Below are 14,212 nucleotides of genomic sequence, written 5' to 3'. Positions count from 1 at the left end.
GATCAAACAGTGGTATCAATGAGTTGAGAGAGAGCATTGGAATGTGATACCTTATAATCAAGGACTTGAGTACATTAGGTTTGGAAGTTTGTTTATATTATCCATGTTTTTGATTATAGGTAGTTTTCCAGTGATTTCGTGGCATGTTGGATCTTGAATAAAGCTCTTTCCATGTAACAAGTAATTTCACAAATTGGGTGGACTTGTTTTTATGACAGGTCAGTAATTGCGATGATTGAAGAGGAACTTCTCTAATGAGTGAAGCCAAAAGCATTAAAGTTGCAATGAAGAAATTCATAAATTCTTTCAAAAATGTCAAGATTGTCAACTAGTTTAGATGCAGAAGTTCAAAGGCTATGAAAGACTTGGATTTAATTTCAGAGAAATTCTTCAGATTTGAAGTATGAAAAGGTTTTGGATCCATTGCTTTATGATGGAACAGAAGGTATATTTTAGCATGAGGATTCGAAAGCAATGTCACCAGCTGGTATGTGGAACATATCAGGCATTTCAATACGAATAATGCCGTCGTCATGGTACAGTATATTATTTGCTTCAATCTTGAATGCACTGGAGCTCTTGAGGGCGACACACTTCTCTTTAGCATTGTACATTTGTTACATTTTCTACTGATGTAGTGGGTTTTTGCCTATTTTGATGAAAGGTTCAGGTTGATCAGCTACTATACCTTTTACAGTTAGTTCTGGATTCTAACCAGATATACTGTGCCTTTTAGCTTCTACTGCTTAGGCATTTCTTCGAAAGGTTTGACAGATCTGAATGGATCTATTGTCCTATACAGCAACATGAAAACCAAAATGTGGCTATCTCTTATGTTCTATCCTGGTAGTCGTCGTGCATTGTGGGTGCACCGGAAGAATTTATTTGATGCAATTGAGAATGAGAGCACATAAGCTTTATGACAACAAAACTAAGACATCGGAATTTACTGGCTCTTGTTGGAGTGAGTCTCAACTCTCAAGTTAACTTATGTTTAAAGTCGTAAACATCTAGCAAAAGCCTCATATGTTCACCCTTTGTTTATCCACAATTGAAACTCTATACGTAAATTTATGAATTTTATATCCACAATATCAAATTAAACACAAATATGTGTCAAAAAAACAAAACACGAAGACAAATATTTTGAATTGTATGTATATCAGCCACAGCTTTTGAACCTTGCATAATGGTTACTAGTTCTTCCTTCCCTTCAGGATTCTTTGCGGAATCAAGTACCTGTATCTAAACCATTGTTACCAGTTCACAAACCTTGGCAAAGGGATGGTGCTGTGCCATGCTGTGAAGACTGTTGGCTCGTGCCATGCCATGCAACCACGGCATGGCATGAATACCCTACAGAATGATACATGGACACTTCCTCTAAGTAGTTTGGAAATATATCCAACAAGCATACGAGGTAACTTCGTATGGAGTTGGTTCTGAACTATTTTGTTGTTGACAGTCTTGAGACAGTTCGACAATTATTTCTAAACATATAGAATACATAATTAACATACGAATTCTTTAATGTATCTATATTTATGGCATCATTGCATGTTTGTCGATTATTTAATACTCACAATAGTTTGAACAATTATTAGTAGTTTTGAACAAATATTTGTACTCTTTTAATCTCACATTGATTTGTACGTCTTATTAAAGTAAATATCAGAAGTAAGGTAAATAAACATTTTGAAATGTATAATAGTTCGTGCATTATTCATAAGAACAAAATCTCTTACTTTTTATAAGACAAGGATAGGATAGGATAGGATAGGATAGGATAAGATATGATAGCAAGGATAGGATAGAAAACAACTGCGAAATATTTTATTTTATTAGTTTTTAGCCCCGTGCAGTGCACTGATTTATAAAGTAAGATTTAATTGAATGAATGTAACAATTTTTTTTAAATAAATTTATTAATGTCTATCATTTAAATTCTTATGTGTTGCATATTATATATGGAGTATATATATAAATTTTATTAAAATTTTTTTTAATTTTGAACAGAATTTTTGTAAGAAAATTAATAAATAACATTTTGGAGGGAAATTTTTTCACAAAATTATGCCAAGTGTCCCCTTGGTGATTACTTTAGTATATAATATAGATATAGATTGTTTTTAAAAGATTGACAATAATATTAAATATTTTATTTTATTATTTTAAAATATTGACAATAACACTTAATATTAAATTAATAAAAAACTTATTGAAGATAGACTTATACACTCACCATAGAATACTACCAATAATTGAATCAATGTACACCTCAATCCAAAATCTCAACCCTAGATCTAAAAGATAGAGCATAAAAGTCAAATAAAGACCAAAGGGTAAAACAGGAAACAAAAATAAACGAAGAAAAAAAGGTTTTCGTTTGAGAGAGAAAGGAAATTCAAAAGAATTTTCCTAAAAAAAAAAAAAAAAGGGAAATTCAGAAGAATAAATACGTGGTGAAGTTGCAGTAGCCTTCACTTCCACCACCAAAGCAGCCAACAAGAAAAAAAAAAAAAAAAAAAAAGAAAAAGAAAAAAAAGACTCTTCTCGAGGATTTTGAGGAGAAGAAGACGACAAAGAAGCTCAAGGTTGAAGATGAACTAAGAATTATTTCTGTAATTTTCTTCGATTTTTCTGCTATTTTTCGTTCTTGATTTTGAAGAGAGAAAAAAAGGTTCGATTTTTAGTTGAATGATGAATTTTGCACCGATGAAGCAGCAGAATCTCAGAAAAACCCTATTTATTGCCGCCATCTTTAACGGAGAATAGAAGATTTTTCTGTTGTTTTTTCATGATTCAAAGGATTCAAGTTTCTGGTTATTCGATGTCGCAGAAGAATTTCTCAAACTATTAAATTAATCGTTTTTTAATTTTTAATTTTTGGGGAAGATCTATTGAATCGAGTGGTTAAGGTGAAGATCGAGTGATATTTTCAATTGAATCTCAAGGTATTCAAAGTAAGTTGTGTTTGATTTCTTCTGTTTTCGGTTTGTTGTTAGGGTTTTTTTGCGATTGTTGTGTTTGATTGATGTATTTCCAATCATAAATTAGAATAATTGTCGAGGTCCTGCATTAATTATGCTTATATGTTGAATTCGAATTTAATGTTTGAATGATTTGTGCGTTTTTTTTTTTCCCCAACTTGTGTTCCCTTGTGGTTTTGTTAGGTTTTCTGGGGAGATGATAATTGATGATTTACTTTTATTGTTTTGGTCTGATAATATCATAGCTTGAATTACAAGGCCTCGTAAAATCGGAATTGTATCATCATATATATGTGTGATTACCGTTTCTGGTGGATCTTTGTTATTTCAAAGAACCATGATTCTATACTTCTATGCTGCTTGAAACCATGATTCAAATTATCTGATGTGTTTATCTTTATGCAGTTATTAGCGATTTCTTTCTTCTTGGAACCTGTGTGTTTCTTGGCATCAATTATGTATACTGTGAGTGCTAAGTTTGTCCATGTTTATACGGGTGATGATGCCCACATATCCCCGTGCTCGGTGCTTGTGTTTCTGTGATGATGAATGATTAATCTGCTTGGTGTAATAACTTTCTATCGAATAAAATAGATTGCTATGCATTTGGGTGTACATGTTTTGTGTTTTCTCTTGTTTGGATTTATGACAGTCGCCTAAAACATTTTTGTCATGTACCTAGCATCAATTTTGATATTTTAAAGCAGTCTCTCTCAAACTTAATTCTGTCTGAAGGTTTTATAAGGTAGTCGGAGTGCATCAAGACTTGCCAGAAAGACAGTATTTAAAAGCATCAAGGATTATACTTTATATTCCTTCACAAGTTCAGCGTTTCAAAATGCCTGTATCCGAGACTGAAAAGGTGTGTTGTGATTTTTTTAATCCCCTAAGAGTTAATAGTGGTTATTTTATCAACCTTCGAATGTATTTGGAAACAGCTCCCTAAATCTCCTGTTATCTTCTATTTGGCAGCATGGAGTACTAGCATCAGGCTGTCGCTTTAGTAATAAGGAAGAACATGTACCTATCAAAAAGAGAAGATTCTTGCTTAGATCCCCGTCACCACCGCCAGTTTACAACTCTGCATGTGCAGAGGAGATTGCAGATCAAACCAGAAGTCAAGATGTTTCAATCAAACTTTTACCTTTGCAATCTTCAACTTCTGACATTAGTTCAAGCCAGGTTGTTGAGAATAAAAATCGCATTGATTCTAAGAAAACTGACAATTCCAACAAAAGCTTCGGTGAAGATGAAGATTTCTATGGTATATCAATACTTGCAGCTGCTGCCTGCAGTAGCAGTTTGGGAAGAGAATGTGGTTATGCGGAGGATGGTTCAGGCGTTGAAGAGTCTTCCGTGCTGGAGCGAGCGCAGGAAGTTTCTACTTATGCTGAAGCACCTTCATCATCTAAGGGTTTATCAAAGGTAGATGTTATTAATTCGTCTGAAATATCAAGTGGAGCAACAACCTTATGTATGTCCACAGAGCCAATTGTAGAGCATGCATCTATCTCAACTACTGTAAATTCATCTCAAAATGTTGTTGCTGTTGAAAAAATGAAGGATGTTTCCTTGGGATTTTCTGCGGATGTTTCATCCCGCAAAGATGAAGATGAAGGGTGGGACCAGAGACAATCTTCCCGAGATGTTAGGTTGCATTGGGACTTGAATGTTGTGATGGATGCTTGGGAGGAGCCTTTTGACGATCCAGGAGTTCAAAATGTTGTTGCTCATGACATCTCTCAAGATGCTGGAAAAGTCGACCATAATGAAAATATGGAATTGAAAGCATATGATTCACGAGAAAATTTGGAAACTTTACATGCTGCTAAAAGCTGCATACTCCCTGGTGAACCGACATCACCGGCAAATCAAAGTTCAGTTGATATCAAGGACACTTATGATCTAGATCATTGCCTCAGTCTGAAGCAGCCTCAATCCTTGGGCGAGAAGCCTCTGTCAACCAACTCCAACCTTAACTTGAATGTTGTGAAGTGTATGGCTGAAGACTCTAAAAGCATGCGCTGTGATGAAAATGTCGATCCCACTGTTGGATTAGTTGCTGCTGCCCCTGGTCAGACTGCTCAATCGTCAGCATCTTATACTGTAAATGAGGTTGATGATGCTTCTGTGAAGATTCTAGATTTGAATGATAACAGTGTAAGCTATCAGCCAGTAATTGAGGGGTTAAAAACAGATGGTGTTGTGTCATCCTGTCAGTTGCAGAATTTTGGAAATGCTTGTGCTTCTGATGCTGCATTTGGTGCTGTGTCTGCTGATAATTATATTAGTTTGTGTGTGTCTACAAGCTCAAAGGTTAAACAAATTGTCACAGTTCCAGAGGATTTGGAGACACCTAAGAATTTTCATCATGAAGAAAAATCTTTAATAGAGAATGCTGACCTGAAAACAGTAGAGCATCAAGAGCATGCTGAAGTTGCTGTATCAGATGATAATGCCCCTGTTCACACTGAGGCATCCAACTCTGTGCTTAAAAGATGTGAGCTTCCGGTAGCTTTAAATACTAAGTTGAAGGATTTTAATTATCTTCAGGATGGAAACATAGTTAGTAATAATGAAACCATAAAGAATCCCTCTGAGGATTGCTCGGTAACACTCATGGATTCATGTGATTTCTCCAACCATGAAACTTGCAAAATCAACTTGGATAATTGTTCTAATTATTCTGACAATACTGATTATGAAGATTCTCTTAAACATAGTAATGATGTTGGTGTTCAATGTTATCCAGTTTTGGAGGTTGGCACTGATGCTAATGGTGAGCTTCAGGAGGGTTATGATTCCCAATATGAAGATGGGGAGCTCAGAGAGTCAAGTGGACATGCTTGGGAAGAATATGATGCTGGTGATAGAGAAGCTGAACATATAGACAGAATTTCGAACTACAGAGAAACGGATATGGCCAATTTAAGTGAGGACCACGTCTCCGAGTCTGGACAAGATGAAGCAAGAAAGAGCGGGAGACTGGGAACTTCTGCTGCCGTCGCTTTTCATGACTGTAAAAATGATAAAGAGGTTTTTGAAGTAGCTTCTGAAGCTGTTAGGAATGATAGGGAACATGAGGAAGGTAACCAAATAAAATCGAGTCATGCTGGAGAGAAAACAGAAATAATTCAGCAAAAAGAACTGCTTGAGAGTAGCAAGAGGTTTTCAGATATGGGAAATCAAGGCATAGATGATATCAGGAGAAAGAATAGGATGCCTAGTCATATTGATGGACTGGATCCCCAAGCTGATGAAACTAGAGTGGAACCAAAAGCATTCAGAAGGGGCTTGCAGTCACAGATTGAAGGTCCAGTTTCTCGTGATCATGCCTATAGGGAAGAGCGTTTCAAGAAAATGGAGAATAGGTATCAGTGTTATGTTGGTTATATGCGCGCTTTACAATGACTGCTTGCTCTTCCCTCCTCCCCATTCCCCTTTCGTCTCCCTTTGGTGTACTACTTATATTTCCTCGTATTAGGTGATTATTTCTAGCTTTCTTAGATCTAATATGTTGATGTCTTTTTGATAGATTTGAGCCTGGATCCATGAGATCGTTTGAGAGGGCGCGATATTCATTTCACAGTCAAGGTAGAGGACGCCAAGGTGTTAGGTGGGATGGTTCATCAGACAATCGTAGAAGTTTCAGGCGTTACTTACCTATTATCCATGGACATTCAAAATTCGATGTTGATGCTAGTGTGGAGAGAGATGATCATGGATGTGTTGGCACTCAAGATGATGCATCATATTCTCAACAACTTCCAAAAAATCGAGCTGGTGCTGATGGAGAACCTTGTGTTGGATTTCACTCGCGTTATAATACCGATAGGAAGTTTAGCCCTGATAGAGCTGGAGGCTTTGGTCGGGGAAGATCCTTCAGGCATGGCCCTTTTTCTGAAAGCAGAGGAGGCAGGGGAAGGTTTAGTGGACCTTCTCCTGATGAATCTTTCCAGTCCTCCTTAAAGTGCTGGCGTCCTTTGTCCCGCAGAGAGAGAAGTATTTCTCCATTTGGTGGTAGAGTGCAGTCAAATATACATCACTCTCGCAGGAAGTCTCCATCTCGATCAAGAAGTCGGTCTCCTGTCATTTGGAATTCTCCAAGGAGAAGACTGGGGGCTGGAAATGGTGGTAATACCTTTTTTAGGCACCGAAGTAGATCTCCAAATTTTAGGCCTGAGGCCAGAATGCAAAGACTAAGGTCACCACAGCAACAACCTGGTTCTGGGCCCGACCATGCTGGTGCTTTTAGGTCAATTTCAAGAAACCACGGATCTCCTCTGTGTAACCGATGGAGTTCTGCTCGGAAGGATGAACCAGGTCATTTGAGGGAGCTAGGTTACAAGCAGCGGAACTCTGCTCCAGATAGATCACCAGGGAGGATTCGCTTGAGGGATGAAAGAGGTAACACGATAGATTCCCCACGAAATCTGAAGCCTGATGGGTATTATAGAATTTCAGATAGGATTCCGGATGATGCTAGTAGAGGAGTTAGATATGAGGAGAATTTTGGAGAAAGAAGGAAACAATATAATCTCCTCCGTCCTGCGAGGTGTAACTTTGATGATGGCATGGCAAATAAAATGCATCATGATATTAATGATAGTTTTTCCATGACTAATGGTTTTCGGGATAGAGATGTTTCAAGTTTTCAGGACAGAGGGTTAAGGGGTATAGACAGCCGCATTGGCGATGGTCCAAGGAGGTTTAGAGGGGAAAATCATTCTGTCATATATGAAAGAGATGGAAAATTTAATCCTAATTCAAAGCAATTTGGGGTTGATGTCATGGATTCATCACATAATTCCAAGTCTGAAGAACAATATCGACCCAATTATGCTGGAAGATTTTCTGACACCAATGGATCCAATAGAGGATGTTGATATGAGAACTATCAAGACAGACGAAAACTCTATGGTCAGCCTAATATCATGAGGCGCACTGATGATGAGGATCCAGAAAAGAGATTGAATCATGATGAAACTTTCCAGGATACTCTAGAGTTTGGTAGCAGGGCTACAAGGGATTGTGATGAACGAATTGGAAGTTTATCCACATACTTCAGGGAAGATGAGGAGCCAGTTGTGTGTGGACAAGTGGATAAACTCGATGACAACCCAGTGTCGGTTGGTGTGCAGAATTTTGCTGGTGATGATGCTACAAAGGGAGTTGTTCCTTCGTAGCTCTGACCTGTGGTTTTGTTCTTCGTTCGGTATCCAAAGATCACTGGAAATTATTTAATCTCTTTTGTTGTCTTCTTGATGTTATCCCGACAGGATAGATTATGCCTGCAATTTTTTGTTGGGGCGCTTTTTATTAGTCTACATTGGCCCTTGACAAAAAGTTAGTTGGGTCTAGGATTGAATCCAGATACCATATTCTCATAGAATGTGATCTTCATCTTGGCATTTTCTGCACATGTAACTCTTGACGTTATTGTTGTTGGGTTGAATCAATGAGATATTTGGGGGCTCATCTTGATTTATATTCTCCTGATTTCTGATTGTTTTTTTCTTCCCTTTGAACTTACTGAGTTACTGCTGTCAAAGATGACTGAGGGGCTTGGCAAGAATAAACTTAGCAAGAAGTCCGTCACACATGTTGTCTTCAGAGATATTATACTTTGATCAGTTGTTCCGAAATGTTATGTAGTGCCTTTTGTTATTATATTCATTGCCAGGTGATGTTGAGCATAGGCGTTGATGAGTTGAAGTAGGGCGGGGGCAGCCTTTTATAGGCCTTTATGTCCTGCTGTTATCAGTTGGAATTTATCCATTACAGGACTTATTTTCTTTCATGGCTTAAGGCATGTTGCTTATCTGGCATAAATATGCAATCTTGAGAAAATCGCAGTTGGTGTTTTGGGCAGAGCATAAATTCGTACTTTGAGCTTATGGTGTGTATCATACTTTGAGCTTATGTTGTGTTGGTGTTTTGGCTATCAAAAGTTCCACAAAGAGCTTGGGGTCTTGCATAGTTGCATGTTGCCTGTCTGCTGATGTTTGCAAAGCTATCACTTTTATCATAATTCTTGGCAAGGTATCCCTGTGCTTTAATGCTTGAAGGAATTTATGCCAGTTGCTATGTGTGAATTACACCAGTGAGACTAGGAAGCTTGTACAGATTGCTGTGAACCTGTTCATATACGTTTTCTTGCCTGAGATCAGTGTGGAGTAAAGGTGAGAGCTCTGTTCTTTGTTATTTTTACTTATATCAATTAGTACTCTGTTTGTCTAATATCTGGAAATTTGCAACACCTGATGGCAAAAAGCTAAATCCTAATTGCTTCTGATACTGTCAGCTGCATTGTTATTATTGAGCATTGAAGAAGTGTGAAGTAAAAAAGGTTAGCAATACTGGATTCCCATCCAACCTATCATCTATAAGCTGCTCATCTGCTCAATGAGCTGAATAGCACTTCTAGTTGAAGTTAGTGACAGGTTTCAGAAAACTTCGCCAGCTCTAAGTTCTAATACAGCTCTAAGCTCTAAGTTTAACAGGCTTCTGTACTTTGGTAATTCTTGTGAACAATCATAGTGGGCTAATTAGGTATTATGTTTCTATTGAAAACTTTGGTTTCACCCTCTGTAAGATTGTCCTAAATTCCTGCCTAAACAAAGTTGATGAAGGTGTACACAAAATTGCACAAGTGCTCTTCTGTTGAGAAATCTGTTTGGATTCTGCGCTTGTTTGTTGTGCATATTATTTGTCCTAGAATGGCTTTAGTGCGATTGTTTGTTAGTTGACAGATTTATCTGCTGTGAATCTGTGATTCCTGAGTGATTTCTCTGTTTCTTCAGTTTTCAGAATAATGGATGTCAATAATAGAAAAGGGAGTTCATCTACTTTGCCTCATTTATTACCTTTGATATATGTCATGTAGATCTGCGGTTGCTTGTTCTCTACCATTTGGCTCTTCATCAGCTCGACTTGCCTTTAAGATTGAATTATTTGCTGTTTTAAAGTCAGGCCTTTGATTTTCTTTGGTTCGTACTTCCTATTAGAGACAACCCTTCTCTGAAATTGTTTCCAGGATAATGTGGATATTGTCTACAGGCAGAATGTGTATAGGAAACCATAGTATATTAGTACAGGCACCAAGGTCACTTTAAGACTGCTGATGTTGAGCAATGCAGAGAAACATCCTGTATCTGAAAATATTAACCGGCGGTGCTTATATTCATCCAAAGTGGGTTTGATCAAACAGTGGTATCAATGAGTTGAGAGACAGCATTGGAATGTGGTACCTTATAATCAAGGACTTGAGTACATTAGGTTTGGAAGTTTGTTTATATTATCCATGTTTTTGATTATAGGTAGTTTTCCAGTGATTTCGTGGCATGTTGGATCTTGAATAAAGCTCTTTCCATGTAACAAGTGATTTCTCAAATTGGGTGGACTTGTTTTTATGAGAGGTCAGAAATTGCGAGGATTGAAGAGGAACTTCTCTAATGAGTGAAGCCAAAAGCATTAAAGTTACAATGAAGAAATTCATAAATTCTTTCAGAAATGTCAACCAGTTTAGATGCAAAAGTTCAAAGGCTATGAAGACTTGGATTTAATTTCAGAGAAATTCTTCAGATTTAGAGTATCAAAATGTTTTGGTCCATGGCTTTATGATGGAACAGAAGGTGTATTTTAGCATGAGGATTTGAAAGCAATGGCACCAGCTGGTATGTGGACCATATCAGGCATTTCATACGGATAACGCCGTTTGTAACGATACAGTTAGAATGTTATTAGCTTCAATCTTGAATGCACTGGAGCTCTCAAGGACATCGGTAGATGGCGAGACACTTCTCTTTAGCATTTTACATTTGGTACATTTTCTTCTGGTGCAGCGGTTTTTTCCTATATTGATGAAAGGTTCAGGTTGATCAGCTACTATACCTTTTACAATTAGTTTTAGATTCCGACCAGATATACTGCCTTTTACCTTCTGCTGCCTAGGCATTTCTTCTACTCGTCTCCTAAACGAACAAAGAATTGACAGATATGAACGGATCTATAGTTCTATACAACTACATGAACGCCAAAATGTTCAATCTCTTATGTTCTACCCCGTATTCTACGTACATTGTCTGTTCACCGAGATAATTTAATTGTTGCAATTGAGGATGAGAGCACATAAGCTTTATGACAGTAAAACTAAGAAAACGGAAGTTACTGGCTCTTGGGGAGGTTAGTCTCAAGTTTAACGCATGCAGTTTAAAGTCGCAAGCATCTAGCAAAAGCCTTAAATGATCATCCTTTGTTTATATCCATAATTGAACTCTGCAAAAGTAAATTTAATAAATTCTACAATCATGACATCAAATTAAACAGTAAACACGAGATAATCCTTAATTCAACTCTATCTCAATCCAGATAGATGGTTATTATGTGACAGACATGTATTTCTATACTCAGTAGAACATATGATTAAATGTATTATCATAATCAGTTAATCGCCATTCATTAATACAAACTGTTTGTTAAGAGTTTGGTCAAGCCTTCTGCTGAGTAGAGGAGAATTGAATGCAAAGCTTAAATATGTTATGAACTGTATGTATATCAGCCTCATCTTTTATTGGTACTGGGTTTTTCTTCCCTTCAGGATTTTCTTCGGAATCTAGTACCTATACCGGAATCATAGTAACCTGTTCACAAACCTTGGCAAAGGGATGGTGCTGCGCCATGCCATGTGATCGCGGCATGGCATGAATACCCAACAGAATGATACTCGGACACTTCCTCTAAGTAGGTTGGAAATATACCAACAGGCATGTATGATAACTTCATATGGAGTTAGTTTTTCTCTAACGAATTAATTACACCAAAAACTGCAAACTTTATGTCAAAATTTTAACTACTTGTGGTCAAAAATATCTTGAGACAGTTCGACAAATATTTCTAAACATATAGAGTACAAAATTAACATTCGAACTTTGCCTTCAAAAAAATTAACATTCGAACTCTTTAATGTATCCATTATTAAGGAATTAAACATTCAATTAGAATCATTAGATGCTTCAATTACTTAAATTTGGATGGTATCTAATCATTTGTTGCAGGGCTTTAATTTGGTGGTCCATTCAATCCAATAAATCATGTAGTAAAAGGCATAGCATTGGTGCACTAGAAATTAGGGTACATAGTGCCAAATCACTGACAATGTTCTTCAATTGATGGTGCTTGCATCCTATGATATCATTCATATAAGCTAAATACACGTACTTTTCTTCCTTTATAGTTTGATCAGATAGAAGAGAAGAAAGTTGCTACAAGTTATTGTTAGCATATCCAATCTTTATGTCACTAGTAATAGAAGAAGTTTTATTCAAAAGTTGAGAAAGAAAGAAAAGGGTTCAATTCAAAAGGCACACTAGCCGAAAATTAAAAGCTTCTTCAAGCTAAACTTTTGATGAATTGAAGATAAGATTAGGATATAATTTGATCCATCTAATTTAAAGCATGCACATTGAAAACATGGCCTCCGATAAGAAATTGTTGATATGATCTTGCGCTTTTAGCGTCCTTAATAGCTAAGCATGTAATTCTTGGAAATTTAAAAAAATTGTTACAATTTCTTAAATGTTGTACAGTGGTTTATAGTTTTTTTTTATTATTATTTTTTTTTTCTAGCTTGTAACCATGGAATACCCTTGGATTATGAGGGATTTGAACAACCTAATTATGATTTATCCTAATCGTATATGTTTTGCTTTATGTAAAATTATTGTAGGAAGGAATGAAGTAGGATAAAAACGAAAGTGTCACTCAAGAAATAGAGGAGAGGACCACAAGTCCATGAATGAGTGTAAGGGTATTGTACTTGGCCTTAATCTTACAAAGCAATGGGTGCATCCTCGGAGCCCACCAATGTTGGATACTTTTTTTTTTTTTTTTTTTTTTTTTTTTTTTTTTTTTTGAAGTTTGATTAATCAATCAACAAAGCCATATAACAATAGCGTGTTAATTTAGTCTTCTTGCATGTAGGTGTATTGTGTACATGGTCCATTTATTTTGGAATAGGTGTTCAATCCAAATTAATGTTACAACATAGAAATGAGTACCAATAACAATCTAGATTACTGATATTACCTGCTATATACTTCTTTCGTTTTTTAATATAATATTTTTTATTTTATTATTTGTACAAGAATTAAGAAGATTGGAGAGAGATACTTGTCAAAAAAAAAAAAAAAGATTGGAGAGAGATAACTAGGTTTACAGATGGTAAAAGTAAGCACATAGGCAAAACATAGGTCATTAAGTAAGGTAAGGGGTGTTAACGAAATCAATTGTAAAATTTGGAATAAAGTATAAGTACATAGAATAAGAAAGAATAGATTGATTAGACTTATGAAATGGGAAAATATCAAGAGTAAAAAGGAAAAATAATTTTTAATTACGCAGTACGTATTTTGTTTTAAGTTTGAGTGGCTCTCTATTTTTTTTTTTCTTAAAAAGGTGATAAATAGGTTTAGATTTGTCTCTAAAAGCTCTTCATATTTTTTTTTTTTTTTTTTTTTTTTTTGTGTCTTTATGAGACCATTCAAATAAATAGAACGTTTAGAGATGGAGGGAGATGAACACATACAGTGGCGCTCATATGTTAACTAGATGAAGCCCGTGCAATGCACGGTTTTTTTTGAATTTTTTAATATAATTTTTTTTTTTCAATTATGTGCTAAAATTTGTTATATATTTAGATAAAATTCATACTATGAAAAGATAATATATTATATATAATTAATTTAAACTTAAAATTCTCATTCGTCAATTTTGCTTACGTGGTATTCCAATTATTTAATTATAAAAGAAATTAATAATCTCTTATTTAATTGGATAAAACTAAAATTTATAATCCTACCTGGGCCGCTAAGAAAATTAAATCCGGGCCCTCTAAAGGGAAAAAACTCCCATTTAAATATATATTAGATTTAACTCATTTTTCAGCAATATAGTGGTACTAGTATATTTGGATTGTTGTACACCACATGAGAATATGTGATAATTGTGGTTCCAAATAATCAAAATTAAAACAATGCCTAAGCTTATCTTTCTAAAGATGTTTGATCTACTTAATTGATATCATCATGCATATGCAATATTCATGTAATTAAAGTCGCATTTATAGATTCTTCTAATTATAGTTTATTGGGACATCCCTTAGAAAATGCTAATAAACGACACTTAACGGTTTGATAAAGACAAATGGGAATTTTAAAAAGTCA

At 35.8% G+C, this 14,212-nt stretch overlaps 1 protein-coding gene across 6 annotated transcripts; it reads left to right on the top strand.

Moving 5' to 3' along the window:
• Positions 1 to 2,377: 2,377 nt before the first annotated feature.
• LOC145596494 (uncharacterized) lies at positions 2,378 to 9,634 on the top strand. Of its 6 annotated transcripts, none has more exons than XR_014103251.1 (5): positions 2,379 to 2,963; positions 3,726 to 3,852; positions 3,963 to 6,361; positions 6,526 to 9,172; positions 9,295 to 9,634. XR_014103251.1 is itself a non-coding variant. In XM_081652664.1 (5 exons), exons 2-5 carry the CDS (start codon positions 3,829 to 3,831, stop codon positions 7,874 to 7,876), a joined length of 3,636 nt encoding a protein of 1,211 aa, XP_081508790.1. In that variant the 5' UTR covers positions 2,379 to 2,963; positions 3,726 to 3,828; the 3' UTR covers positions 7,877 to 9,634. The 6 variants fall into 6 exon arrangements, 5 of the variants coding, with proteins under 5 accessions (XP_081508789.1, XP_081508790.1, XP_081508788.1 ...); XM_081652664.1 differs by having other exon boundaries at positions 3,963 to 4,415; positions 4,554 to 6,361; positions 6,526 to 9,634; XM_081652666.1 differs by having other exon boundaries at positions 2,380 to 2,963; positions 3,963 to 5,490; positions 5,743 to 6,361; positions 6,526 to 9,634.
• Positions 9,635 to 14,212: the final 4,578 nt, after the last annotated feature.

Source organism: Chenopodium album, chromosome 20 (assembly GCF_948465745.1).
Source record: "Chenopodium album chromosome 20, dcCheAlbu1.1, whole genome shotgun sequence".
Taxonomy (NCBI): domain Eukaryota; kingdom Viridiplantae; phylum Streptophyta; class Magnoliopsida; order Caryophyllales; family Amaranthaceae; genus Chenopodium; species Chenopodium album.
This window is presented reverse-complemented; position numbering and strand designations above follow the sequence as displayed.

What these genes read in the sequence shown, in the direction of transcription:
- LOC145596494 (XM_081652663.1), top strand. Translation starts at nt 3,829, where the DNA reads ATGCCTGTATCCGAGACTGAAAAG. An exon ending in CTGTATCCGAGACTGAAAAG is followed by an intron (nt 3,853 to 3,962) that starts GTGTGTTGTGAT and finishes TCTATTTGGCAG; the next exon opens with CATGGAGTACTAGCATCAGG. An exon ending in TTCAAGAAAATGGAGAATAG is followed by an intron (nt 6,362 to 6,525) that starts GTATCAGTGTTA and finishes TCTTTTTGATAG; the next exon opens with ATTTGAGCCTGGATCCATGA.